The sequence below is a fragment of the Talpa occidentalis genome, unplaced genomic scaffold, assembly GCF_014898055.3.
Source record: "Talpa occidentalis isolate TD23 unplaced genomic scaffold, MPIMG_talOcc4v2.1, whole genome shotgun sequence".
Taxonomy (NCBI): Eukaryota; Metazoa; Chordata; class Mammalia; order Eulipotyphla; family Talpidae; genus Talpa; species Talpa occidentalis.
The window spans coordinates 83,673,397-83,700,236 of NW_026555331.1; the positions used below are offsets into that span (position 1 = coordinate 83,673,397).

At 38.9% G+C, this 26,840-nt stretch overlaps 2 protein-coding genes across 7 annotated transcripts in view; both read right to left on the reverse strand.

Annotated features, from left to right (window-relative positions):
* The window catches only part of LOC119242101 (calaxin-like), a 27,239-nt gene extending 8,620 nt beyond the window's left edge, over positions 1-18,619 (reverse strand). Inside the window, exons 1-4 of one of the 2 annotated variants that reach the window (XM_037507892.2) lie at positions 18,449-18,619; positions 9,308-9,463; positions 8,108-8,212; positions 1,574-1,725 (exon numbers count right to left, since the gene is read on the reverse strand). In XM_037507892.2, coding sequence (XP_037363789.1) covers positions 1,574-1,725; positions 8,108-8,212; positions 9,308-9,463; positions 18,449-18,506 — 471 coding nt within the window. In that variant the 5' untranslated portion in view covers positions 18,507-18,619. The remainder of the gene's footprint in view (positions 1-1,573; positions 1,726-8,107; positions 8,213-9,307; positions 9,464-18,448) is intronic. The other variant, XM_037507885.2, reaches the window with a different exon arrangement.
* A 2,386-nt stretch (positions 18,620-21,005) lies between these two features.
* The window catches only part of FAM133B (family with sequence similarity 133 member B), a 33,193-nt gene continuing 27,358 nt past the window's right edge, over positions 21,006-26,840 (reverse strand). For all 5 annotated transcript variants that reach the window (XM_054692338.1, XM_054692341.1, XM_054692340.1 and 2 more), the window contains one exon: positions 21,006-22,514. In XM_054692338.1, the coding sequence (XP_054548313.1) occupies positions 22,428-22,514 (87 nt within the window). In that variant the 3' untranslated portion in view covers positions 21,006-22,427. The remainder of the gene's footprint in view (positions 22,515-26,840) is intronic.

A 26,840-nucleotide genomic window follows, 5' to 3' on the forward strand; every position in this document is an offset into this window, starting at 1 on the left:
TTTTTTGTGGGACCCTTGCTGGCGGCCGGGGAATGAACCAGCGCCTCAGAGGCTGCAGCCCAGCGCTCAACCACTGCGCCACCAGGGGAGGCCCAATAAATCTTTAAAAAGAAAAAAAAAGTACTCTCAGCCTAAGCCATAATTGGTGAGAATATTTCTGATGAAAGAGGATAGTAAGGAGCCTGTGGTAGCTCAATCTGACTCTCACAGCTCCCATTAATCTGCTTCTTTTCCAAACTCCAGAATAATGTAAGTGACTCAGTCTGGGCTGCCTTAGCGTCACAAATGTTCAGTGGTATCCATTTTCGGGTCATAGAAAGAAAAGGATAGAAATCACAATGACTAAAATTTAAAAGTACAATTGTTCACTGAAAAACATATTCTGCACCCCTTTTTCTAGCCTGACCTTGGATAATCTTTTTTTTAAGATTTATTTTTTATTTATACACTAGCTGGGGTACAGGCCAGAGGCGCGGGAGGGTGAAAGGATTCACCAGAGCCAGAGTGGGGAGCAGAACAGGCAGACAGACCAAAAGCACTGCTGAGGGGAGCAGCAGCACAACAGGAGAGGTCTGCCGTGTCATGTGAAAATCTCCCTGGCTGGCCGGGAATTGAACCCGTGCTACAGAGGCTGTGGACAGCTTCACAGCACTGTGCCCGATGCGCTGTGCCACTGGGGATGCCCGACCTTGGGTAATCTATCTGTACTCTTCACTTTACTCATCTGCAAATAAAAATAATAATTTCTATTTCATAGGGGTTTTATTGTATTTTTTAGGATAAAATGAGTTCATATATAAAAGTTTTATGAATGGCCTGGCGTATAACAAGCACTCTCTATAAGGGACAATTATTTTTATTGTTATGCCATTTTGTTATGAGGAGTTTTAGATGGATTGGAGGATTAAGATCATGAAAACAGAGTAGATGGGCCTCCCCGGTGGCACAGTGGTTGAGCGCTGGGTTGCGAGGCTGCCCACAGTCTCTGCAGCGCCGGTTCGATCCCTGGCTGCTCCCCGGCCACCCGAGGAGGGTCCCACATGGCGCGCAGGCCTCTCCTGCCGCCCGCTGCTCCCCTCAGCAGTGTACTTCGGTCCTTCTGCCTGCTCTGCTCCCCGCTCTGGCTCTGGTGAATTCTCTCGCCCTCCCGTGCTTCTGACTGTACCCAGTGCTTGTATAAATAAATAAATTAATAAATCTTTTAAAAAAAAAAAAAAAAAAAAAAACAGAGTAGCATGAACTTTACATGAGTTTACCCTGCAGCCCCCCTAATTAGTGAAGTTTTACTGATTGTAAAATGTTTTAAAATATTAAAGTTAATTTTATATATTAATCCATTTAATCACCCAGTAGTTAATTTTCTAATATTAGAAAATAATCCATAAATATTTATTGAGCACCCACTATCAGTCGAGCACTGTTCTAGATAGAACAGTGACTAGCAAATAAACAAGAATTCTAAGAATTCCTCCCCTCATAAAGGTTATATTGAGGGAAAATAAATCATGTTTTCCTCTTTAGTTTTACCTAACGTCTACCTGATTAAAAATACAATAACAGTTTTCATTCTTACCATTTTCCTCAGTGCTATATCAACCAGATCTTTTATTCCTTCATCACCCTCTTCTTCAGATGACTGCTGGTGCAGACTGTTCTTCAACATGTCAAATATTTTCTCCCGAGAAATGTAGCCATCACCATTCAAATAATAAACTTCAAAACAAACTTTTCAAAGCATAAGAAGTTTAAGGATTTTGATAAGGATGGTTAAAGTGTCATAAATTTCCTTAGCTACTTCAATATATAATGAAAAAAGGATAAACATATACAATTCACAACTACTGGACTATATGGTAGAAAGATATTGAAATCTATTAAAATAATTTATAGAATAGGGCCTCCCTTGTGGCACAAGGGGTTAAGCACTGCACTATGAAACAATCTGCAGCCTCTAAGCATGAGTTTGATCCCCGGCCAGGGAGCTACCCATATGGTGAAGCAGACCTCTCCTTTCTTGCCTGCTGCTCCCCTCAGCAGTGTATTTTGGTCAGTCTGCCTGTTCTGTTCCCTACTCTGTCTCTGGTGAATCCTCTCAACCCCTGCATCTCTGGCCTGTACCCCAGCTCTTGTATGCATAAATAAATCTTTTAAAAATAATTTATAGAATAATAATAAAAAGAATTTATTACATTTCTTTCTACAAGGGTTAGACACTCCTTGGAATGTGAAAAGAATGATTTATATATTTTTTTAAAGATTTATTTTATTTTTATGCATACAAGAGCTGGGGTACAGGCCAGAGGTGCGGGGGAAGGGGTTAGAGGACCCACCAGAGACAGAGTGGGGAACAGAACAGACAGATTGACTGAAATACACTGCTGAGGGGAGCAGCGGGAGAGTCAGGAGAGGTCTGCTGTGCTATGTGGGTTGCTCCTTGGCTGGGGATCAAACTCATGCTACAGTGGCTGCAGATAGCTTCATAGGTCGCATTTTAATCCCTTGCACCACCAGGGAGGTCCAGATTTATAATATCTGGATTTTGAAATTGAAGGTTTAAAAATGTTAAGAAACTGCAATAAAGAAGAAAATTATTTCTTAAACTTGTGCTCAACAATACATATATCACATGTGTGTGTCTCAATATTATGACTCATTTCCTACATAGAGAAAAAAAGGCAAGAATGCAATATATTGAAATGGAAATTTTCAGTATATCAATACTTGGACAGTGACTTTGTCCTCTCCTTAGGGCCTGCCCATCTGCACTGTCCAGACATCAGTCTCTCTCTGGAGAGTGATTTCCACCTCACCGTATAAACACTACCATAGCTCATTCATTCATCCTGCAAACGACCTTACCTAGGTCCAGTACAATGGTGAGGCAGTTTTTGTGGAGTTTGTAATCTAGTAAGTGCTTTAGTAAAAGAAATAGAACCAGATATAAAACCCCAGGATGGGTCTCCCTGGTGGCACAAGGGGTTAAGCACAGCACTGTGAAGGTATCTGCAGCCTCTGCTGCAGGAGTTTGATCCCAGGCTGGCCAGGGAGCTACCCATATGGTGCAGCAGACCTCTCACGTCTCGCCCGCTGCTCCCCGCAGCAGTGTATTTCAGTCAATTGGCCTGTTCTGCTCCCCACTCTGTCTCTGGTGAATCCTCTTACTCCCCACACCTCTGGCCTGTACCCCAGTTCTTGTAAAAATAAATAAATAAATCTTAAAAAATAAATAAAACCCCAGGGTATGTAGACTAGCTAAGCCTTTGTTGAGTTTCTCTAATCTGTAGCACATGTGTTTGCCACACAATCCTACTAGATGCAGTATTGTCCCCAAATTAACATATTTTAATGTATATGAAATATTTATAGAGATTAGAGAAAGAAAAGTATTTACAGTGTGACGCTCTTTAAACATGAATGGTACATTCAGTGTCACAAACGTTTCTACCATATATTAGTATATATGTAAATTATAAGAATTTACATCCATGGGCCTCCCTGGTGGTGCAGGCAGTTGAGCGCAGCCCTGAGAAGCTGTCCACAGCCTCTGCAGTGCAGGTTCGATCCTGGCAGGCCACGGAGATACCCACATGGCACAGCAGACCTCTCCTGTCTTGCCCACTGCTCCCCTCAGCAGTGTATTTCAGTCAGTCAGTCTGTTCTGTTCCCCACTCTGTCTGTTGAATCCTCTCACCCTCCTGCCCATTTGGCCTGTACCCTGGTTCTTGTATATATAAAATAAAATCTTAAAAAAAAAAAAAGAATTTACATCCTTGAAGCTTAGCTTTTCACTCCTCACTGAGACTTTTGTTTAAGAACACTGTAACAAATTTAAGTGGCAACAATATTTGTATGTTATCCTATGAAAGATTAGACTGGAGAAATTTTTTTTTAAGCCACAAAACAAAAAGTCTTAAATATCAGAAAAAGCTGATGATTTTTTAAAATGTTGCCATCATAAATGTTGAACATTTATTTATTTAAATAAATGTTGAACATTTATTTATTCAGAACTGGGTCTTTTTTAAAGCACTTTGACATTTTAGACATGTTGTTCCCTTGAAAAAGTCTATTTAAAATTGTTCCTATTTTCTTTTTTCTTCTTTTTTTTATAATAAATTTTATTTTTATATTCCCCATACAATTGCAACCCCCCCATTCTGACCCCAATCCCTCCCCTCCCGCCCCCCACCCCCAAAAAGTGTCTCTGGTTCATAGTTTTTTGTTGATTTTGATTTTCACTTTCTTATAGTTATTCATTTTCCTGGTCCCTTATTTAAGTTTTCTAGATTCCTGCTATGAGTGAGACCATCCGGTATTTTTCTTTTTCTTTCTGGCTTATTTCACTGAGCATGATCCCTTCCAACTCTATCCATGTTGCTGCAAATTGCATGTGTTTATCTTTTTTGAATGCTGAGTAATATTCCATGGTATATATGTACCACATCTTCTTGATCCAGTCATCTATTTTTGGGCATTTGGGTTGTTTCCAAAGCTTAGCTATTGTAAACAGTGCTGCTATAAATATAGGGGTGCAGGTGTTCTTTGGAATTGATGTTTCTGTGTCCTTTGGGTAAATACCTAGGAGTGAAATTGCTGGATCATATGGAAGCTCTATGTTTAGTAGGTCCAGAAATCTCCACACAGCTCTCCATAGTGGTTGGACCAGTTTGCACTCCCACCAACAGTGCAGAAGAGTTCCTTTTTCTCCACACCCTCGCCAACATTTGTTGCTGCTAGTTTTTTTAATATGTGCCATTCTCACTGGTGTAAGATGGTATCTCATGGTAGTTTTGATTTGCATTTCCCTGATTACAAGTGATGTTGAACATTTTTTCATATGCCTGTTGGCCATTTGCATTTCCTCTTCAGAGAAGTTTCTTTTTAGCTCTTCTGCCCATTTTTTGACTGGGTTATTTTCTTTGTTGTTGTTGAGTCTCATCAGCTCTTTGCAGATTTTTGTGATCAGTCCTTTATCATTAGTGTTGAGTGCAAAAATGTTCTCCCAGTCGGTGGGGTTTCTCTTTGTTTTTGTTATTGTCTCTTTTGCTGTGCAGAAGCTCTTTAATTTGATGTAGTCCCAGCTGTTTATCTTTGCCTTCACTATCACTGCTTTGGGTGATGTGTCTGTAAAGATGTCTTTGATGTGCAAATCATGTAGTGTTTCGCCTATATTTCCTTCTATATATTTTATGGTTTCAGGTCTTATGTCTAGTTCTTTAATCCATTTTGAGTTGATTTTTGTGTATGGTGTGAGGTAGTGGTCAAGCTTCTTTCCTTTGCATGTAGCAACCCAGTTTTCCCAGCACCATTTATTGAACAAACTTTCTTTGCTCCAATGCATAGTCTTTTCTTTCCACTTTCCTCTCCACAAATCTTGGCAGCAGTTTTTTTTTTTTAATAGAAAAAATGTCATATGCAATTTTTATTATTACTTCTATGTCCAACGCAGATTTTTTAAATATTATTTTTATTTTTTATATCATTGTTCATTTTTAAGCAATATTTTCTTCCCCCCACACCCTCAGGTGCAGTCCCCATAGAGTTTCCTTCACCAATGCACCTGTGCATCATCACTTCAGTCCCCTGTGGTCCTCCTTCCATCCCTCTCTCTGATCCCTCTCCCTCCTCCTCCCCTGCAGGATGTCTCTGATTTATAATTGTCCATTTTTACTTTGTTGTGGTTTGTACTGTTATTATTTTTTTACACTGATGTCATATTGGGTTCCCCTATATTTCTGCTATAAGTGAAACCATCCAATATTTTTCTTTTTCCTTCTGACTTATTTCACTGAGCATAATACCTTCTAGTTTCCTCCACGTTGCTGCGAATGGCATATGTTTATCTTTTTTGATAGCTGAATAATATTCCATTGTGTATATATACCACATCTTCTTGATCCAGTCATCTATTTTTGGGCATTTGGGTTGTTTCCAGGTTTTACTTATTGTAAATAGTGCTGCAAAAATTATAGGTGCAAGGTGTTCTTTTGAATCAATGTTTTTGTGTCCTTTGGGTATATCCCTAGGAGTGGAATTGCCAGTCATATGGTAGCTCCACTTTCGGCAGGTTGAGGAATCTCCACACAGCTTTCCATAGTGGTTTCCAGTTTGCACTCCCACCAGCAATGCAGGAGAGTTCCTTTTTCACCACATCCTCGCCAACATTTGTTGTTGCTTGTTCTTTTGATACATGCCATTCTTACTGGTGTAAGGTGGTATCTCAATGTGGTTTTAATTTGCATCTCCCTGATTATCAGGGATGTTGAACATTTTTTCATATGCCTATTGGCCATTTGCATTTCCTCTTTGGAGAAATGTCTTTTAAGTTCTTCTGCCCATTTCTTTTTTTTAAAGATTTTTTTTTTATTTATACAAGAAAAGGGGTACAGGCCAGATGTGCAGGAGGGTGAGAGGACTCACCAGAGACAAAGCAGGGAACAGAACAGGCATACTGACAAAATACACTGCTGAGGGAAGCAGCGGGGGGAGACAGGAGAGGTCTGCTGCGCCAAGTGGGATTCTCACCAGGCGGCCAGGATTGAACTGGCGCTGCAGAGGCTGCGGACAGCTCCACAGTGCTGCGCTCAACTGCCTTTGTGAGCATGGCTAGAAGTTTGCCTGTTTTGTTTATTTTTTCAAAGAACCAACTTTTGGTTTCATTGATCTTTTGGATTGTTTTTTAAATTTCTATTTCATTTATTTCTATTTTGATTTTTATTATTTCCTTTCTTCTACTGGCTTTATGGGTTTTTTTTGTTGTTCTTTTTCTAGATTTTTGAGATGTGAGATTAGGTTGTTTGAGTTCTTTCTTGTTTGTTGATGCGAGCCTGTTTTGCTATATATTTTCCTCTTATTACTGCTTTTGCTGAATCCCAGAATGTATTTTCTGAATTTCCAGAATGTATATTCTGGAAAGTGGTGTCCTCCTTGTTGTTCAACTCAAAGTATTTTTTTTTCTTTTTTTTATAGAGGCATTTTTTTTTTATTTATTTGTTTGTTTGTTTGTTTCTTTGTTTATACATGCACTGGGTACAGTCAGAAGCGTGGGAGGGTGAGAGAATTCACCAGAGCCAGAGCAGGGAGCAGAGCAGGCAGAAGGACCAAAGTACACTGCTGAGGGGAGCAGCGGGCGGCAGGAGAGGTCTGCGCGCCATGTGGGACCCTCCTCCGGTGGCCGGGGAGCAGCCGGGGATCGAACCAGCGCCGCAGAGGTCGCCGGTAGCTTCGCAACCCAGCGCTCAACCGCTGCGCCACCGGGGAGGCCCTCAAAGTATTTTTTAATTTCTCCTTTGATCTCCCTCATTAGTCCAATTATCTTCCAGTAGTATGGATTTCAATCTCCATGATGTGGGAGAGTTCCTTGTTTCTTTTCATGATTTATTTCTAGCTTGATGCCTTTATGATCGCCATGTGGGTAGCTCCCTGGATGGCTGGGGATCGAACTCGTGCTGTAGTGGCTGGAGATAGCTTGATAGTGCCCTTTTTAACCCCTGTGCAACCAGGGAGGCCCCACAGCTATTTCTAAGCCAAATTGTGAATTGGAGCTTTGTGATTTTGAGATTCCCAAACTTTCTCTTTTGTAGACATTTCCTACATATTTTTTTCCCTTTGGACTTTTGTTGTCCTCAATCTTCTTCACTTTCTGACTCATCTACACTAGAATGTTGATAGCTGCTACTGTGTGAATCCCTCAGATTCTCTTTAATAAAGAGACAAGGAACAGCCCTAATGCGACCTGTATGCTGCCTATAACAAGACTCATTTCCTGCTGAGTCTAGAGACAGCCTCAGAAAACTCAGCCTGGTTAGCTTATCAGTCACAGAAACCCTGACCCTAAGTTACTGTTTTTAACCTGTGCCTTAAGCCCAAGACCCATGCTGGTGACATTTGGGTATTATGGAGCTAGTGAAGGAAGTGTTTGGGGACCCCGGTACCAGGGATTCTTCTATGAAATAAGACTTCTATCTCATCTTTTTAAAAAAGCTATCTCGAACTATTTTTGCAAGATTGCTATTAAAAACACACTTTTATATCTTTAAAAATATTTTAGGATGTACTAAACACAAAATTGATACTATTTATTACTCAGCCAATAATCATATCTTACACTTCAGCTTTTCTTCAAAAGTCCCTCGAAGAAACACTGATAATCCTTTAATCCACTCTTTTACATTTATGCAGTTATCTTTGTCTTTGTCAAATGCAAAGAATACTGGAAGGGAAAAAAACATAATACACTTGTATTATAATTTAACTTATTTTATAATTTAAGAGTATATACATATAAATAGATTTTTTAAATTTCCTCCCAAATTGAGTGGAGAAAAAAGATTTTGAAAGAGTCAAAATTACTAGAATATCTTTTCCCCAGATTATTTAGAGTCACCTTCCCTCAATGATGAGTTTCATTGTGATGTTTGTATAGTCACTATGACATAAGAAGACCAAGAGTGGCGCTAATCAGTGTGATGATTTTTATTCTAAAAAGAATAATATAATTATGTTCTTCTATAAGAAAGTGAAAATCAAAATCAACAAAAAACTATGAACCAGAGACACTTTTAGGGGGGCGGGGGCGGGAGGGGAGGGATTGGGGTCAGAATGGGGGGGCTGCAATTGTATGGGGAATATAACAATAAAATTTATTATTTAAAAAAAAAGAATAATATAATTATGTTCTAAAGAGTTTGCACATGCCTAAATATGAATTACTAAAACAATTTTAAATTATCAATGACATCTTAATATTATTCAATAGAAAATAAAATTTTGACTATTTTGGTGGTAATAAATGTTAATTACTTTGATTATGGTTATGGTTTCAAGGGTTATACATATGTCAAAACTGATCAAATTGAACACTAAAAATCTGTTAGTAAAACTGACAGGATTCCATTACATAATTTCCAATTTAAAAATAGGATCTTTTGATTTTTTTCCAACATCAGAAATGGGCATGTTTGTGCTGACGTATAGTCTTCATTTTTACGAGGGAAAGGGATAATTTAATATTTTACATGTCTCTATAATGTGATCCAAAGTCATCATGATTAAAAGCCACATGTTTATCTTTAAAAAAATCCATCTTTAAAAAAATCCATCCTCACAATCAAATCAACTGCTGTTTTATATTGGCAGCACTATCAGAATTAAGCCTTTGTAGTTTGGCACTGAAAAATAGTCTTTGATAAAAATGGAATATATATATATATATATATATATATATATAAACACACACATATATATGTGACATATACATATATTTGCCATCTCAGCTTGGTCCATTTGGTCTCTTATGACTTCTTACCCCTATTCATTAGCATATCATCAGTCATTCCAAATACGTTGTACAGGATCCCTCGAAATGCATTACAATCTAGTCCAACGTTATCAAGTCTTTTATCCGTTGCTTTTACCAAGCTGTGAAAAAGTCTTATAAGACACTCTATTTCATTTTTCTTGACTGTAAAATTAGAATAAAAATAAACATTTAATCTTTTAGTCCTTCAATCCAATTCAACGTAGTTTGCACATATAATACATATTGTTCGATGATGCTAGATGTTCTGGTGGTAACAGAACTGTGACATGGGCATTTTACTTAAGAGTTTGTACAATAAGCTAGGCCTTACTCAGAAGTTTCATAAGATTATATATTAATATAAAATATCACTTTACATATTTGAAGAAATAGAAAATCAGAATGGGAAAGAGGAGTCAGATCATTTCAAAGTAGACTGAACTGGGCCTTGAAGAATGCACAGTATGGATAAAGGAAGGAATGTATTGAGGGTGATAAAGAAGTGAATTTCAGGGAGAGGGAACAGGATTAAAAGGTAGAATTGGGGGGCCTCCCTGGTGGCCTAGGAGTTAAGTTTCAGTGCTATCACTGCTACAGCTTGGTTCAATCCCCGGCCAGGTAGCTAACACACATATGGCACAGCAAGCCTCTCCCATCTCGCCCATTGCTCTCCTTATCAGTGTATTTCAGCAAATATACCTGTTATGCTCCCCACTGTCTCTTGTGAATCCTCTCACCCCACCCCACCCCCCAAACCTCTGGTCTACACCCCAGTTCTACATGCTCACAGAAAGAGGTAGAATTGGGATTGATGTTGAACAAGACTTACTGGGAACACAGAAGGAATTGAGAAGTGAAAAACAAGATTGAAAAGGATGGAATGATGGCAGAGGGCCTTGAATGCCTGGTAAGAGTTATATAAATATTTTATTGGAGTCATGTTTATTATGCTGTAAGTTTTGGACCACCCATATAATAATCAACCTCCTCCTCTGCTGGTTAAGTAGGCAGATTCACAAGTCTTATTCCAGATCTACTAAGTCAGAATTCTAGGAATTAGCTTTTTTAAAAAAAAGGTTTATGCATAAAAGAGCTGGGGTACAGGCCAGAGACGTGGGGTGAGAGGATTCACCAGAGACAGAGTGGGGAACAGAACAGGTAGATTGACTGAAGTATACTGCTGAGGGGAGCAGTGAGGGAGCCAGGAGAGGTCTCGGGATGCTCCCGGCCAGGGGATCAAACTCATGCTGCAGAGGCTGCGGACAGCTTCATAGGTTGCATCTTAACCCCTTGCACCACAATGGAGGCCCCTAGAAATTAGCTTTTAAGCAAAAGTTTGGTTGACTCTTCTATGCCCTAAGTGTTGAGAATCTTTTGGGTGAAGCTATTGAAGATTTTGGACTAGAAGAGGACGATGACAGAGTGGTGTGGGAAAATTCACCTGTAAAGTTGTATTGAAGGGGAGAATATGGAAGCAGAGCAGCATGGCTTGGAGTGACAGGGTTTAAGTTAAGGACCTGGACTTAAAGTCATAAAGCTGGGGAGGGGGCCTCACAGCTATTAAAAACAAAACAAAACAAACCAAAACACTTGGTGACTGGCTTTCAAGCCAAAACTATATTCACAGACCTGACCCTCACTACACTTAGTAAAACAGTTAAAAGAACTGCACAGATATTCTAATGTCAGAACTTAAAACCAAAGCATAAGATTTGGTGGGTTAGGGTTACGTAAGTATTTGGGTTCCACTTGTTCCTAACCCTGTAAGAGCTGGGAGTTTTAGACAAGATCATATAGCCTCTTCACACCTCAGAGTCTTCAACTATAAAGATTTAGTATTGTCTTAGATGGCCTCTGAGATTTTTTCAGTCTCTAACTGTATGAATCAAAGAGTTTTTGAGAGAATTTAAAGTTAGGAGGGAAAATTGGTTACTACATTTTATTTTCTTTCTTTTTCTCCCTCTTCTTCCTTTTCCCCTTTTTTTTTGTGGGGAAGGTGGGGAGAAATTACTATTTTAGATGCTGTCATTGAGATGATCAGGATACCCAAGTGAATTGCACAAATCTGCAATTCACTACATTAGGTTGTCTACTATATTCAGAATGACTTGATTTTTAGGGTAATGGCTGATAAAAATCCAAAGAATATGCTATTACAAAGGTGCCTGAGGATGCTATTTTATAAACTGGATGACAGTCGCAGTCTTCTTGCTTAACATAACTTCACACTCTAAGCCCTGATACATACCATTAAGATCATCCTTATCTGTCAATAAACATTTACTAAAGGCTTCCCATGAACCAGACAATGAATACACCATAGTCTTACCTTAAAGGTTATTACATTTTTGTCGAGACAAAGAAATGCAGTAAAGTAATGGTGTTTGAAAGGAAGGGATAACCAACTAGGGGAGACAGTTGAGAGACAGTAAGAACGGTCTCAGGGAAGTGGTGTCACTTGATCTCAGACCTGTCAATGGAGTAGGCATTTGCCAGAAGAGGCAGCTTGAGACATGGAGATAATGGCCTGAGAGTTGCAGATAATTCTGTGTGGCTAAATGGAAGTTGCTTTGATCTTACAATGGAGAGTACTGAAAAATTTTGGCTGGCAAGTTACCAGGATCAAATTTGCATTTAAGGAAGATCACTTTAGCAGATTTTTGAAATTACCTTAAAAATGGCTGAGTCCAGCTATGACAGGTTGTATTTCCTCCAAGTTGGTCATAACAATCAATTCCATTCCACCTGCTCTTTTTTTTTTTTTTTTTTTGTGGGACCCTCGCAGGTAGTGGGGGAACGAACTGGCGCTGCAGAGGCTGCAGAGGCTGCAGAGGCTGCAGAGGCTGCCGGCAGCCTTGCAGCCCAGCGCTCAACCACTGCACCACCAGGGAAGGCCCTCCACCTGCTCTTTTTATGTGACTTTGATACTACTTTTTCAGAGAGATGGGGTGTCTCCCTTACTTGAAACTAGGGGGATTTTTGTGACCATTTCAACCAGTAGAGTGGAAATAAGGTTATGTGACTTTACAGGACTAGCTTATACAAGGAGATGCAACTACTCTGAGAACAAAAACATCTACTTTTTTTTTTTAAAGATTTTTTTTTTTATTTATGCATGCAAGAACTGGGGTGTCAGCCAGAGCGGTGGGGGTGAGAGGACTCACCAGAGAGTGGGGAGCAGAACAGGAGAATCCACTAAAATACACTGCTGAGGGGAGCAGCTGGCGAGGCAGGAGAGATCTGCTGTGCCATGTGGGTTGCTCTCTGGCTGGCTGGGGATCAAACTGGAACTAGTGCTGCAATGGCTGGCAATAGCTTGATAGCACTGTCTTTAACCCCTGCACCACCAGGGAGGCCTTTTTTTTTTTTTTTTTTAAGTGAAGGAAAACTCAGGTGTGGTCACATAGTTTGAAGTACATAGTATATTAATGTTTGCAAAATGTAGTCCTACTCAACTCTAATGGAGAACTATCATCACCTGAGAAATGTAAGAAATGGTGTGAGACTTAACCCTTGCGCCTCTGGTGGCGCAAGGGTTAAGTCTCAGCTCTCTTATCATTGGCCTGAGGCCTAAATTGGATCCCTGTAGGCCAGGGATCTAATCCACAGGAGGCAGCAGACCTCTCCAGTCTCAAGTGCTGCTGCCCTCAGCCGTGTATTTCAATAGATCTGCCTGTTCTGCTCCCCACTCTCTTCGGGAATCCTCTCACCCGCTGCACCTCTGGCCTACACCCGAGTTCTTCTATGCAGAAATCAATCTTAAAAAAATATATAGTAAATATATAGTGGTATGAAATGCAAAAATGAGGAAAGAGCGGTTTTAAGAATCAGGAGCTGTTCAAAGTCAAATGTTGACATGTCGTTCACCAAAACAATCAAGAATTTTAGAAACAATCCTCGGCAGGTAGTAACAATTTTATCCATGTCGCTTACATTTCATTATATCTAAAGTCCTTACACACATGGTCAAGGAACCAATCATCAAAAATGGTATTTGAGAGTGGGCCTCCCCGGTGGCGCAGCGGTTGAGCGCTGGGTTGCGAAGCTGCCCGCGGCCTCTGCGGCGCCAGCTCGATCCCCGGCCGCTCCCCGGCCTCCGGGAGAGGGTCCCACATGGTGCGCAGACCTCTCCTGCCGCCCGCTGCTCCCCTCAGCAGTGTACTTCGGTCCTTCTGCCTGCTCTGCTCCCTGCTCTGGCTCTGGTGAATTCTCTCACCCTCCCGCACTTCTGACTGTACCCAGTGCATGTATAAACAAAACAAACAAATAAAAAACATTCCTCTATTAAAAAAAAAAAGATAAAAAAATGGTATTTGAGAAATCATGGGTAATGAGAAAGGTTTTGCTACTAGAAGGCCCATTATTGTTTTAAATTCTTTAGTTTGGAATAATTTCAGATTTACCTAAGAGATGCAATAATAGTACAAAGGTTTTAACCAACTCTTCAGTTGCTTCCTAACATTATCTATGGTACATATGTCAGAACGAATACCAGCATCAGCACATTATTAACTAGACTAGTTGGATGTCACCTGTTTTTTCACTTGTTTTATTTCAGAATCCAGTCCAGGATCCACTGTTATCATGTCTCCTCCAGCCCGTGATAATTTGCAGTCTTTTCTTGCTTTCCATGACCTTTAGTTTTCATTTTGCACAATCTTCAATTTAGGTTTGTCTAATATTTTTCTCATTAAACTATGATTATGCTTGGGGGGAGAATATCACAGGGTTACAGAGTTCTTGACATTATCACTGGTAATCTCAATCATTGTAAGATAGAACCTACAGGTTTTCCCACTGTTGTTACTATTTTCCCTTTTGATAATCTAGTCTTTAGAAGCCAGTCAAAGAAAAGGGTTAGGGCCCACCTGGCGGCCTAGGGGTTGTCTCAGCGCTGTCACTGTGATGGCCCACCTTCCATCCCGGCCAGAGCACTAATCCACTTGGTGCAGCATCTCTCTCCTGTTTCGCCCACTGACCCCCTCAGCAGTGTATTTCAGTAGATCTGCCTGTTCTGCTCCCCACTCTGTTTCTGGTGAATCCTCACTCCCCATACCACTAACCTACACCCCAGTTCTTGTACGCATAAATAAATCTTTTTTTAAAAAGGGTTAATTAAGCTCCACTTTTTTGAGAAAAGGCGTATTATTTAGAATTCTGTAAACTTCTCTTCCATTTATTCAATAGTATCAGTATGGAGTCACATTATTGGTATAAAATAAATGAGTATCACTAATTTTTTTTGCTTAAATTGTTCCAGCTTTGATCATTGGGAATTTTGAAATTGGCTCCTGTATCTTACACAGACAACTTCTTTTGCTTTTTCAACACTTCATTTCTGGCACTACTCACCAAGACATCTTGTCCTATTCCTTTGTGAGAACAGAAAAATATTATATATCTGTGTCGGTCCTGGGTTCTTGGAACAGAAATCCAAAAACCCTTGTAATTTCCTAAGTGGTATACACACTAGGGCCATTTTTTATTTCTATTATTGTTCTCTGCCACTGTTTCCTGCTACTGAGCTCCTAATTCCCTTGGAATTTCCTGGTTTTAGAAATTTCTTTGCTCTAAGGTGACTCTTGGTGAGTTCCTGGATGAGGGCTGTCACTAGAATGACCATGCCAGGATTAGAAGCTTGCAACTTTTAGCTCCACTCTCCATTCTCCCAAGGACATGAAATTAACAATCAGTCATGCCTATGTAATGAAGTCTCCATGAAATCTCTCAAAGTAGAGTTCAGGCAGCTTCTGGGTTGGTGAACTCATGGAGGTGAAGTTCTATGCCTTATGTATTCCTTCCATCTGGCTGTTTCTGATTACATCCTTAAAAAGTCTGTAACTTAAGTAAAATGTTTTGAGTTGCCTGAGCTGCTCTAACCAATTAACTTAACCTAGGAGGGGATTGTGCGAACCTCATTTATAGTCAGTCCTTCAGCAACACAGACTTACTACCTGGACATGTGACTGGCATCTGAAATGTGTGTGTGGGAGTCACCTAACACTGAACCCTTAATCTCAAAGATCTCATGCTATCAGAGATCTGAATTGAGTGAAATTGTAGGACACCCAACTGTTACCGGAGAATTGCTTATTGTGGGGAAAAATCTCCACAGATGTTGGCCAGAAGTGGGTAAGGCAATAATTGATAGGCTTTCAACAGCTGAATCAGTAATAAATCACTTTTAAATTGGGATATTTATCAAATTACAATGGAAAGTTGGAGATGTGAAGGATTATGATGGAGAATCAGGATTGGCTATAACCTCTAGATGCCAAAACAATCACTTGAATCAAGTAGTATGAAATTACTAGGAATAGTTTTAAAATTGTTCTTAGCTTTAAGTGTACTTTAACCTGTGTAAAAATTTAAGTGGCTAAATGACAAAAGAAAGACTGGGTCAATTCCCAACTCAATATAAACATATAAGCATGGATTTTAACCTGCCATAACTTGTTTCATTTGGGGAAAAAAAAAAAGTTTAGAGCATGAATTCTCAAACTAGTGTCTATGAACACAGAGTAAAACAATCTGGATGTTTAGCTTCACTTACAGAAATTTTCCAGTATGCTTAGGATGATACAAGGAATCCACATTTTTTTTTTTTTAACACAAATGCTTCATAATATGACAGTGGAGATGAAGACTCCTACCATACTAGGAATCGGAGGTACCTGGTCAGGATTGACTACAGAATTCACAGATCCAGGGCAAAAATGAAACTTCAGACTCCTTGTTAAAAAAATTAAGACCGTGATAGAATATTAAACTAAGTGTGGGGCCTTTGGAGAATGCTTAAGTTGCACAATCATGATGCCACTCACTGCACTGAAGTAATTCTCTACCTGCTTCCACTACTAGATTAAAAGGGCTACTATTTGAAAAAGTGTGACTCGAGAAAGACTAATAGACTTTGTGAGATGAAAATGTTTTACATTCATGTTGTTCCATTTGGTAGCCACAATCTACAGTCACTAAATCCTGAAAAGTGGCTGGTGTGACTAAAAATGAATCTTAGGTTCTATTTTAATTTATATTAAACAACCCCATGTAGCTAGTAGCTACTACAATACTGTAGCTTTAGAACAGTAGGAAGATCAAAAGGTAGAAGTTATACTAGTTCTAGACTATGAAACCCATCCATCTGAAAAAAAAAAAGAGGGGAGTTGCTTAGTAGCTTTGAAATCTCGGAGGTAATCTGCTGAGGATGTGGGAGCAGCATTGGCAGTGATTAAAGGTTTGGACTAGAGACGCCATATGGCAACACAAGGGCCTAGTGAAGTATGAAGGCTTCCTTCTAAGCTCTAAAGTAAAAGCCCAGGAAAAAACACACTTCAACTTTCTGTCACATGGGACTAGAATTTTGTACCCAAAGTGAAATACTAAGTCTCTCCTTGAGAAGATCAGGGCAGCATCCGTTAGTCCTCCCATTCACCCATAAAGAAACAAAAGCTAGGGTCTCCCTGGTGGCGCAGCGGTTGAGCACTGGGCTGCAAAGCTGCCCAGCTGCCTGCAGCCTCTGCAGCGCCGGTTCGATCCCCGGCACCCGCCGACGAGGGTCCCACATGGCGTGCAGACCGTGCAGACCTCTCCTGCCGCCCGTTGCTCCCCTCAGCAGTGTACCTCTTCAGTCTGCCTGCTCTGCTCTCCGCTCTGACTCTGATGAATTCTCTCACCCTCCCGCGCTTCTAACTGTACCCAGTGCTTATATAAATAATCTTAAAAAAAAAAAACAAAAACAAAAAAACTAGTCATTGAGAGGACGCTGGTCTCATCTGAAGTACTCCTAAACTGAGCTAAATACAACAATCTTTAATCGTGTATTTACCACAGGGCAGCACTATACACAATGACCACGAGGATCTATAATACTAATCAGGAGGATTAATTTAAAAATATAACTTTACACAAACTGCTTAATCTAAGATTTGGTTCCCTCATCTGAAAACAGAAAATACCACCTACTTCACTGGGTTTGTTCTGAGAATAGATGAACCTAAGCCACTTAACACAGTGTCTTGCCAATGAAGAGCTCAAACATCAGCTGTCTGTAAATTTTTGCTCATAATTTAAGCATCAGTAGGTCAAAAACTTTGGCAAATGGAATACAACTTATTCCTTCTTTTCAAACAACTATTATTATATATTGTCTTTGATATGGGTCTGAGCCAGAATTATAAAACCAAACTTACAAATTATTTCAGAGAATTAACTTCAAATAATATAGTATTAAACACATGGATGTAAGACATTGTTTAAAACAAATTCATTAGAACGAGGAGGGAATTTGGTTTTAAAAATATGCGTAATTTACTTTCAAATGCTGTGAAACTCAGGCTTTAAGAAAGCAGCAATTGAAAGCAGATGTTATATTCAATACTAGCGAAATCTACAAGATGGATTTTAAGAGTAGTATAATAGCAGGACTGGAAAACAGCTCCTAAAAGTGCTTGAGCAGCTTGGTTCATTTAAAATCAACCGAAATAAAAGGAAACTGAATTGTTGAAATGAGATTCTTAGAAAAAACTGTGCCCATACTAAGGCCACACAAGGTAAAATTATCAAGTTGCATATGACTGAAATAAAGTAACCTTCTCAAAGTCTAAAAAGGTTCTGAGTATTATTAATCAGGATTGCTTGTGGTCATGTCTGAGAAACAAAATTCACAAGATTAATTTTTAAGCAGGGCAAGCAATCTCCACCAAGTTAGTTTGAATAAATGCTTGCCATGTATAAAGGACCATGCTATTTCTCATCTAAAGTATCCTCCCTTGAAGAATCTGCTACTTTTGAGTTTTGTGCCAGAACTTAGAGCTGATCATAGTAAACCTTTATAATTTCAAATCTTACTGAACTTTAGACTCTAACATTAGCTCTTGGTTGGAAGATAACTAATTCCTTAACACTTATACCCTATAAATTAAGCTACTCTCTACTCAGTGTGAAGTTTTGGGACCCTTGGTGATTAAAATAGTTTCAGTCTAAGTAGAGAGATAACGGCCCACCTGCTATTTAAAAATGACCAAAATATTAAAACATAATTCTATTTTAGGGCTACAAAGCACTTATTCACAACCAGTTATTATGTCTACCAATATTTCTGTATGACTGAAAAAAGATGTTCAGCAGTGCTTGGTCAGTACTTACAGGTCTTAACAGTATTACTAATGGATTCTACCAGTTTCTTTAGAGCCTTCTGGTCCATGTTGAGTATGGCTTCAACACACTGCAGACTTCTTAGATAGAGCCTACCTTAAAGCCTGGGTGTCCGAGGTTAACCACTGGTTCCACAGTTCACTACTACTCAACATAGAATGTGACCATGGCAACATTCTAACAACCTAATAGAGAAGGTTCTCAAGTAACTGGAAAAATATGCAATGGTTATTGCTACTCAATACACATGCAGCAATTCATTAATATCATTCTGACTTGAAATATTACAGCAATTCCAACAGTTATCTTTTCTTTGGTGCTAAATATCACTGAAAGTGGTACTTGATTATTACTGCTATTTATATTTCCTCAGCAAACATTCTACACTTGAAGATGTCATCCTTACCCCATATGAACACATATCTAAAATCATAAGGATCTTTTTCTTTAAGTTGAAATAAAATAATTTCACAGGCTATGAATAGCTCCCTCAAAGGTTATAATCTCCTTTGAAAACCCAACCATATTCTTATGATATACAAACAGAGGTTTCAATCTGTGAGCTTTTGGAGAAATATAAAATCCTACTTTTACCTCCCTAACTATATATGACTGATAGGGAAACATGATGTGATTATGCCAAAGGTGGTCAACATGTCAACTGCTATAACTCTAGTCTACTCTCAAATCCTAGTAGAGAGAGAACAAATTATCACTTAGTCTATTTGCTTCTCAGAAAGATGTGCTAAAATGACAGGATCTACAACACTATATTCTTAATAAATTTTGAATAAAATATAAAAATGAAGTTTAATAATGCAATTGAGGAAACAAGCATTCACAAAACCTTTTTTTTAAAAAAAGATTTATTTATTTATTTATACAAGCACTGGGTACAGTCAGAAGCGCAGGAGGGTGAGAGAATTCACCAGAGCGGGGAGCAGAACAGGCAGAAGGACTGAAGTACACTGCTGAGGGGAGCAGCGGGCGGCAGGAGAGGTCTGCGTGCCATGTGGTACCCTCCTCCGGTGGCCAGGAAGCAGCCGGGGATTGAACTGGCGCTGCAGAGGCTGCGGTCAGCTTCGCAACCCAGCGCTCAACCACTGCGCCACTGGGGAGGCCCCACAAACCTTTTTTAAGGAAATGCCAGATAAATGTTTGTAAATTTTGAGTTAAAACTGGCAGTTTTTAAAAAGTATGAACCCTATCGCTTAAGTCTGAAGATTATCTGTTCTTAGTTTCTCTTAGGTTATTCTAGTGCTCTCCAAGAAATGAAATAAAACTAGAAAATAGATGTTTAGCACATTCTGACTTAAGGAATACGAACCTATACTCTGGATAAAATAAAATTCAGAACATCCTTACGGCATGTTAAACACCTAAATATATACAAAGGGCAAATATGAACCTGAAACAAGGAAAAGGTAGCGCTGGTTTGAATTGATTCTTCTATCCAGAGACTCATCAATATTTTTGCAATTACCCTGGCATCATTATCCAAATTAAATTACGTCTCATGTTTATAAAACTGAAGAAAAGTTATTCAATTAGAAGAGTTGGTAGAAGAAGTAACTTTCACATTGTAGTAATTTTTGGAATGCACAGATTTGACACCATTACCCTGTCAAATTTTTTTTCCCATACCATGTTAGAAGACTGTTAAGGTTACCACAGAGGAACTATGAAAAAAGTGTTTGCCAGTAAATACAATCTACATAGAAGAAAATTTTTTTTTTTCCAAATCACCTTATTCCCCCCTGTAATAAAATGAACAGTTGCTTCTAGTGGGACATAACCATCATATATTGGACCATTCTGCAAAAGTATACACTTCTATGTTCATAGCAAAACTGATCAACAAGGGCCTCGCTGGTGGCGCAGCGGTTGAGCGCTGGGTTGCGAAGCTGCCCGCAGCCTCTGCAGCGCGGGTTCGATCCCCAGCTGCTGGGTGAGGGTCCCACATGGTGCGCAGACCTCTTCTGCTGCCCACTGCCTGTTCTGCTCCCCGCTCTGGCTCTGGTGAATTCTGTCACCCTCCCGCGTGTCTGACTGTACCCATTCCTTGTATAAATAAATGAATAAATCTTAAAAAACAAACAAACAAACAAAAAAAAAAACAAAAAAACCCCCACTGGTAGTTATTAAAAAAAAAAAAGGATCAACAAATAACCTGATAAAATTTACCTTCAGCATTGTTATGAATAATTCAGGCAAATTTCCTTTCGGATACAAAATACCTGAAAACTTGCTATGTACCCAAGTGTATATAGATAGCTTTTATTAGGAAGCAATATGAAGCTTTAAGCATAAAATTTAAGGAAATTTACCAAGAAATGTTATTTTTACAGCTGAAAACATGTCTTGTCTTCCTACTAGTTAAGACGTAGCAGTGTTTCTTAATCTTTATAACTTTACTTGTGACCCAAAAGAAAGCTGATAAGAACACAGCTATTTTTAAGTAAAATAGCTATTTATTCAGCTTCGTGTCATGCCAAAACATTTTGTGCATATATCACTATAATTAGCACACCCTCTATAACAGGCAAAATTGTAGATCAAATTATATTCCATGTTACCTGATTATATAAAAATGTAAAGTGAAAATGATTTATCAATTTCTTTTAAATCACTAATAAACAATTCAGCAGGAGATATGAGGCACAAAATCTTAGTAAAATATGACACAGGAAAAGCAGTAACATATTTATCACTTAAATTTAACTTGTCATAATTTGTTATGAATATACAAAGACAACAAACTTTTAAAATGTTCTATTTACTAAGATTCTGGCAATAGCTTTTATGTAACAAAACAGCATACCAGGCCTGCCACTCAATTTGTTTATGGTTTCGTTTCAGCTTCAATATGAAGCCTTTAAAAAAAAGTCAAAAACCTGCTATTCACATGCTAAGTCTTGGCAAGTATGCCATAACACAGGAAGTAATTAAAAATAGCAAGAACAAGGAGTTAACAAAAGCTAAACATTACAGCCTAAACAAATTCATACAAAAAAGAAACTCAAAAAAAAGAAAAAAAAAAAACTATCACTGGTTACATAAGATTTTCCTGACTTGTTAAAACTTAACAGTATAAAACATGCATTTTAGTATCTTTAGCTATCAAGTTCAAAAAAGTACCAGTGTTTATTTGAAAATGATTCCTCTCTAAAAACAAAGTGTAGTTAAAATTAATTCAAATGATACAACACATTCTAAAGCTAAAAAACATTCAGTATTATTGAAGAGGAGAGCTAAATCCCAGAGCTTTTGGGGCTTTCTCATGCTGCCAAAAAGTGGCTGTTTCTCTGGTTCACTCAAAGCAGCATACAACAGAATCCAAGGATGTCAGTGAACTGAGCTTTAAAAGCAAGAATATACCAGCTCTGAACTCCCCATGAAGCATGGCTACTATGTCCACAAAAATAAGATGTGTGAGGATAAAAGGCACACTATTCTGCTAGCTAAAGAGATAGCAAACGTCCCAACCCACCCTACAATTCCTTTCCCTGGGTAAATAAAAGTATATAAGGAAAAAAATTAAAATACACTTATCTACAGAGTAAGGATTTTGAACATCAATGTAGTCCCTACTTCAAAACTGTTAACTGGAGTCTTCTGGTCACTTCTTATTAAATCTTAATGATGTCTCCAGACTCAATTTCTGTTGTTTTATCATTAGGTACTTCTAGTCAAAAATATTAACTTTATCCCCAAGTATCTCAACCACTAGGTACAAATGCAGCGTATTATCTCCCAGAGTTATCTCACTGGAAGAGGAAAAAAAATAGATGTTTAAGCAGCAGGCAACAATTATGGCCTTTTCACACAGCGGCATCTGAGTGGCTACTGAACAGTCCAGAAATAATTCTAAAAACAAAATTCATGCGTTTTAGTAAATATGTCATAATTTTCACAGTTAAAATTTCTTTAGACATTGCACTTTCATTATAAGAGAATCCTGATAGTAGTGTTACGGCGAGTCAGGACTTGAACTAGCAGCCTTCTTTTTCTTCTTCTTACTGTGTTTCTTATGCTTCTTTTTCTTTTTTGTTTTATCCTGTAAAGACAGTTTCACATTAGATATTTCTACATGTAAACATACAAATTAAAAATAACTTCACACTGGTACTTTTAAGCTACAACTTAGTTATTTTAAACAATCCACACACACAAAATTTCTCACAGCCTCAAAAATTAATATCCTGTGTAGATTAAGAGTACTTGTTGATTTCCAAAAAGGCAAGGAAAAACTGTCATTAGCACAGTAATGTAGCATCTAACAAAATTTCTTCTAGAAAATAAATTCAACAAGTCATGCTGTCAAATGCTATATTTCTCTTATAATTTTTTAAAAAAGATTTATTTATTTATGCATATAAGAACTGGGGTATAGGCCAGAGGTGTGGGGGGTGAGAGGACCCACCAGAGACAGAGTGGGGAACAGAACAGGCAGACTGACTGAAATACACTGCTGAGGGGTGCAGCGGGCAAGACAGGAGAGGTCTGCTTCGCCATGTGGGCAGCTCCCTGGCTGGGGATAGAACTCATGCTGCAGTGGCTGCAGATAGCTTCAATAGGTTGCATTTTTTTTTTGGAAGATTTATTTATACAAGAACCGGGGTACAGGCCAGATGTGGGGGAGGGTGAGAGGATTCGCCAGAGACAGAGTGGGGGACAGAACAGGCAGAGTGACTAAAACACACTGCTGAGGGGAGCAGAGGTCGAGACAGGAGAGGTCTGCTCGCCATGTGGGTTGCTCTGAGGCCAGCAGGGATCGAACCGGCACTGCAGAGGCTGTGGACAGCTTCACAGCACAGCGCTCAACCGCCCGCACCACCAGGGAGGCCCCTCCATAGGTTGCATCTTAACCCCCGCGCCAGCAGGGAGGCCCTCTGTTATAAAATTTGAAAGGTGAATAGCAATTCTTGCAAGAAAACCTCACATCAGAGCAAAATGTAATTTTTCGTAAAATGACAGTTTTCAGAGAACAGAAATACCAAATCTGCTATTTTAAAGTAAATATGAACACAGGTATTGTGTACTATGTAGACTAGTAGCATTATTTATAAAATGAACTAGTTAGTGCAAAATACTGGTGTATAGTTGAAAAAGTGTATTTAGGGCCTCCCTGGTGGCGCAAGGGGTTGGGACGCAGCCTATGAGGCTAGCCACTGCAGGGCGAGTTGGATCTCCGGCCAGGGAGCTACCCATGTGGTGCAGCAGACCTCTCCTGGCTCACCTGCTGTCCCCTCAGCAGTGTATTTTGGTCAGTCTGTCTGTTTTGCTCCCCACTCTCTCTGGTGACTTCTTTCACCCCCGCTCCCCAACATCTGGCCTGTACGCCAGTTCTTGTATGCATAAATGAATAAATCTTTTTAAAAAAAGTGTATTTAGTTTAGAAAAACAAGATTGCTTGGCTTTTAATAAGAAAATGCCATTGACGATTAAAAGGAACCAAATTGTGATTGGATAAAAGAGCTGATTTTGACTTAACACTGACTCTTGACTATTTCTGATGTAGAAGAGAAGGTAGAACTTTTGAAAATAGTACAGGTATCCCAACCCCTGCCAAACGATACCTGAAAAGGTGGTGTCAAATAAAAGACTTAATATTCATAAGAAAAATGAAAAAGCAAGAGAGAAATGTAATATAGCAAAAGCAAAAGTTTCCTATTAATTTCCTTATCTACCAGAACATCCTACAATCCTCCCTTCTCCCTCTTTCCTATACAGCCTTTGACCTACTTTTTGTGGCTCCAAGTCCAAAATCCTGTATCAGGGCTCTTAAAAGTTAAGTTTTGGGTATAGGTTATTTTTTCATAAAAGGACAGTTGCCCACTCTTTTTGGGGGGTGAAGGGGAGTAAACATATTAAGTAAGCACTGGGTGAGTACATCTGAAAGTGAATTAAACAGCGTCTCTCCTAGATGAAATGAAAAAACATAACTAGAGAAGTAGAGTCTGATAAATATTCAAACAAGTGGGCCAGGGCTGGTTTCAGCAGTGCTGACAGAACAGGTATCACAACCCCCGGCAAATGATCATACCCAAAAAACTGCCAAAAGGACATGGGGAAGATGGAAATAGACACTTGGGGGATACAAATTCTCCATGATATGATATTCTCAATACACCAACGGGACTAGTGTATATAGTCTCCATTCTATCTTTAAAAACTGCAAAATACTGAAAATGTCCGGAAGTGGCTGGGAAGAGAAAAATTTAAGTTACATTTATTCAAAGTTACTTCTAAGTTTTATCACTCAGTAAGTGACCTCAATGAAAGGAAATTACATTTTCTCTATATTCTATAAATATTTTACTAAAAAAACTTTTTATGTCACTTTAAATTGGCTGGCAACTTTGACTAGTCCTTAAGAGCGCTCAAAATTTCACTGTTGGTCATGTCCATTACTCTCCAATTTTGGTAAATCTGACCTAAGTTCTTAGTATCAAACTATATATGTCCTCGGACAAATATTCCTTAAACCACAGAGTTGATCTTTTAAATTTTACATAGTAAGTTTCAAATTCCTGTCTGCTTACAAAGACTCATAAATAAAGGTTGCATCCTTCCTATGTAAAGACCTGACAATTCTGTTGATTTGGAAGCAAGGACACTTTATATTATACTGTGTAAGCCTTAAGGGGAAAAAAGGGAATTACATATTCCTTACTGGAACTACTTTTTCTTGTTTAAGGTTTTTTCTTTCTTCTAAATTGACACCAAGCCAACCTTAAATTAGAGAACACTGCTTTTGAGGCCTGTGCTCTGATTAAAAAGTTCAGTTCCAACTGGGGAAAGCTACCAGAGTAGCTTTTAGTCTAACATTTTACCTGTTGCCTAGAAAAATAAATCAAACACCCAAGGGCCCATCGCCACTCGATGGAAAAAAGATACTTAGGCTTTTACAAAAAAATGGAGTTATGGAATATAAAATGCCATAAAGTATAATAGAGTTGCATTAGGGATTTTTACTTTTTTTGGTTAGGATAAGGTGTTATATTTAAATTTTTCTCATTTCCTTCCCCTATATTCTAAGTTGAAGGGAGATCATACTATAAGATCCACCACACCTTTAACAAAAAACCCACTTATGCCACTTTTCTGCCTGGAGTGGCAGGAGTGTGGAAAACCAAGTCTCAAGTGCTGTGTAAGACTTCACAAAAGGAAAGGAAGTAATGTGTAATATAGTAGCCTCTCATCCTAGGGAGGTGAATGTGTTCCATTACTGGTCTCAAAATAATTCTGTTTTCTTTCACCAACCTTTCACTAAGCCCAAGCATGCTTCCCCAAAGCTAGCATCTACACACTGTGGTCCTTCCTTAAAAGAATGAAAACCATTAAAAATTACCAAATGAGAAGGAAGTCAACAACTTCCTTCTCCAGAAAACAAAACAACACACATTTCTCACCCGAAAATGTGGATTTACACATGTGAAGATGTGTATCTATATAGCAACTATGCTGGTTTATTCATATGTGAAATTAACCTTATAATATCACTTTTATGCTTCATCACAGCAAAGGTTTTACTGCAGAATTGAAACTTAGTTCTTACCCAATAAATCTGTCACAAATGAACCAGGATTTATATATATAATATTTTATGCACCTTTTCCATTTTAAATTATAATACATACATGGAACTTACTTTTGTGGTCTTAAATATGCTTATCGGGGGCCTCCCTGGTGGTGTAGGGATTAAGTTTTCAGTGCTATCAAACTATGACCGCTTTGGCCTGAGTTCAATCCCCAGACCTCTCCTGTCTCGCCCACTGCTCACCTTAGCAGTGTATTTCCATAGATCCACCTGTTCTGCTCCCCACTCTGTCTCTGGCAAATCCTCTCACCCTCTGCACCTCTGCCCTACACCCAAGTTCTTCTATGCATAAACAAACAAACAAACAAACATTCAAATGTGCTTATCCTGACTGTGGCTGAAACTGGAAGACAGTTTATAAAAACACTGATGTCATCCATACTTGCTACTTAGTCTTGTTTGGGACAAAAGGCAAAGAATTGACAAATACCACCATCTAAGCACCTATTTCAAATTTATTATCAGCCTGCAGTTTGCAATACAATTTCTCTTCCATTAAAGAAACAGGTGAGGTATGTAGGTTGATTCCTTTGTCCTGAAGTAGTTGGCAGAATGACTACGTCACATCCTAGGGGGTTCACAGTATTGCATCTTGAAAGGTGGAATAAAAGGAGAGTGCCCTTTTTCATTCCAAATTATGAGGGTAAAGTGGAGAGAAGAGATACCCCCATTTCAAGAAGAGGGAAAGCAGACTGATAAAAGAAACAGAACTCCCCACTCCAGGAGACATCATAGGAATATGCGCCAAATACTTGATTATCAGGGGGCCTTTCTGCTCCT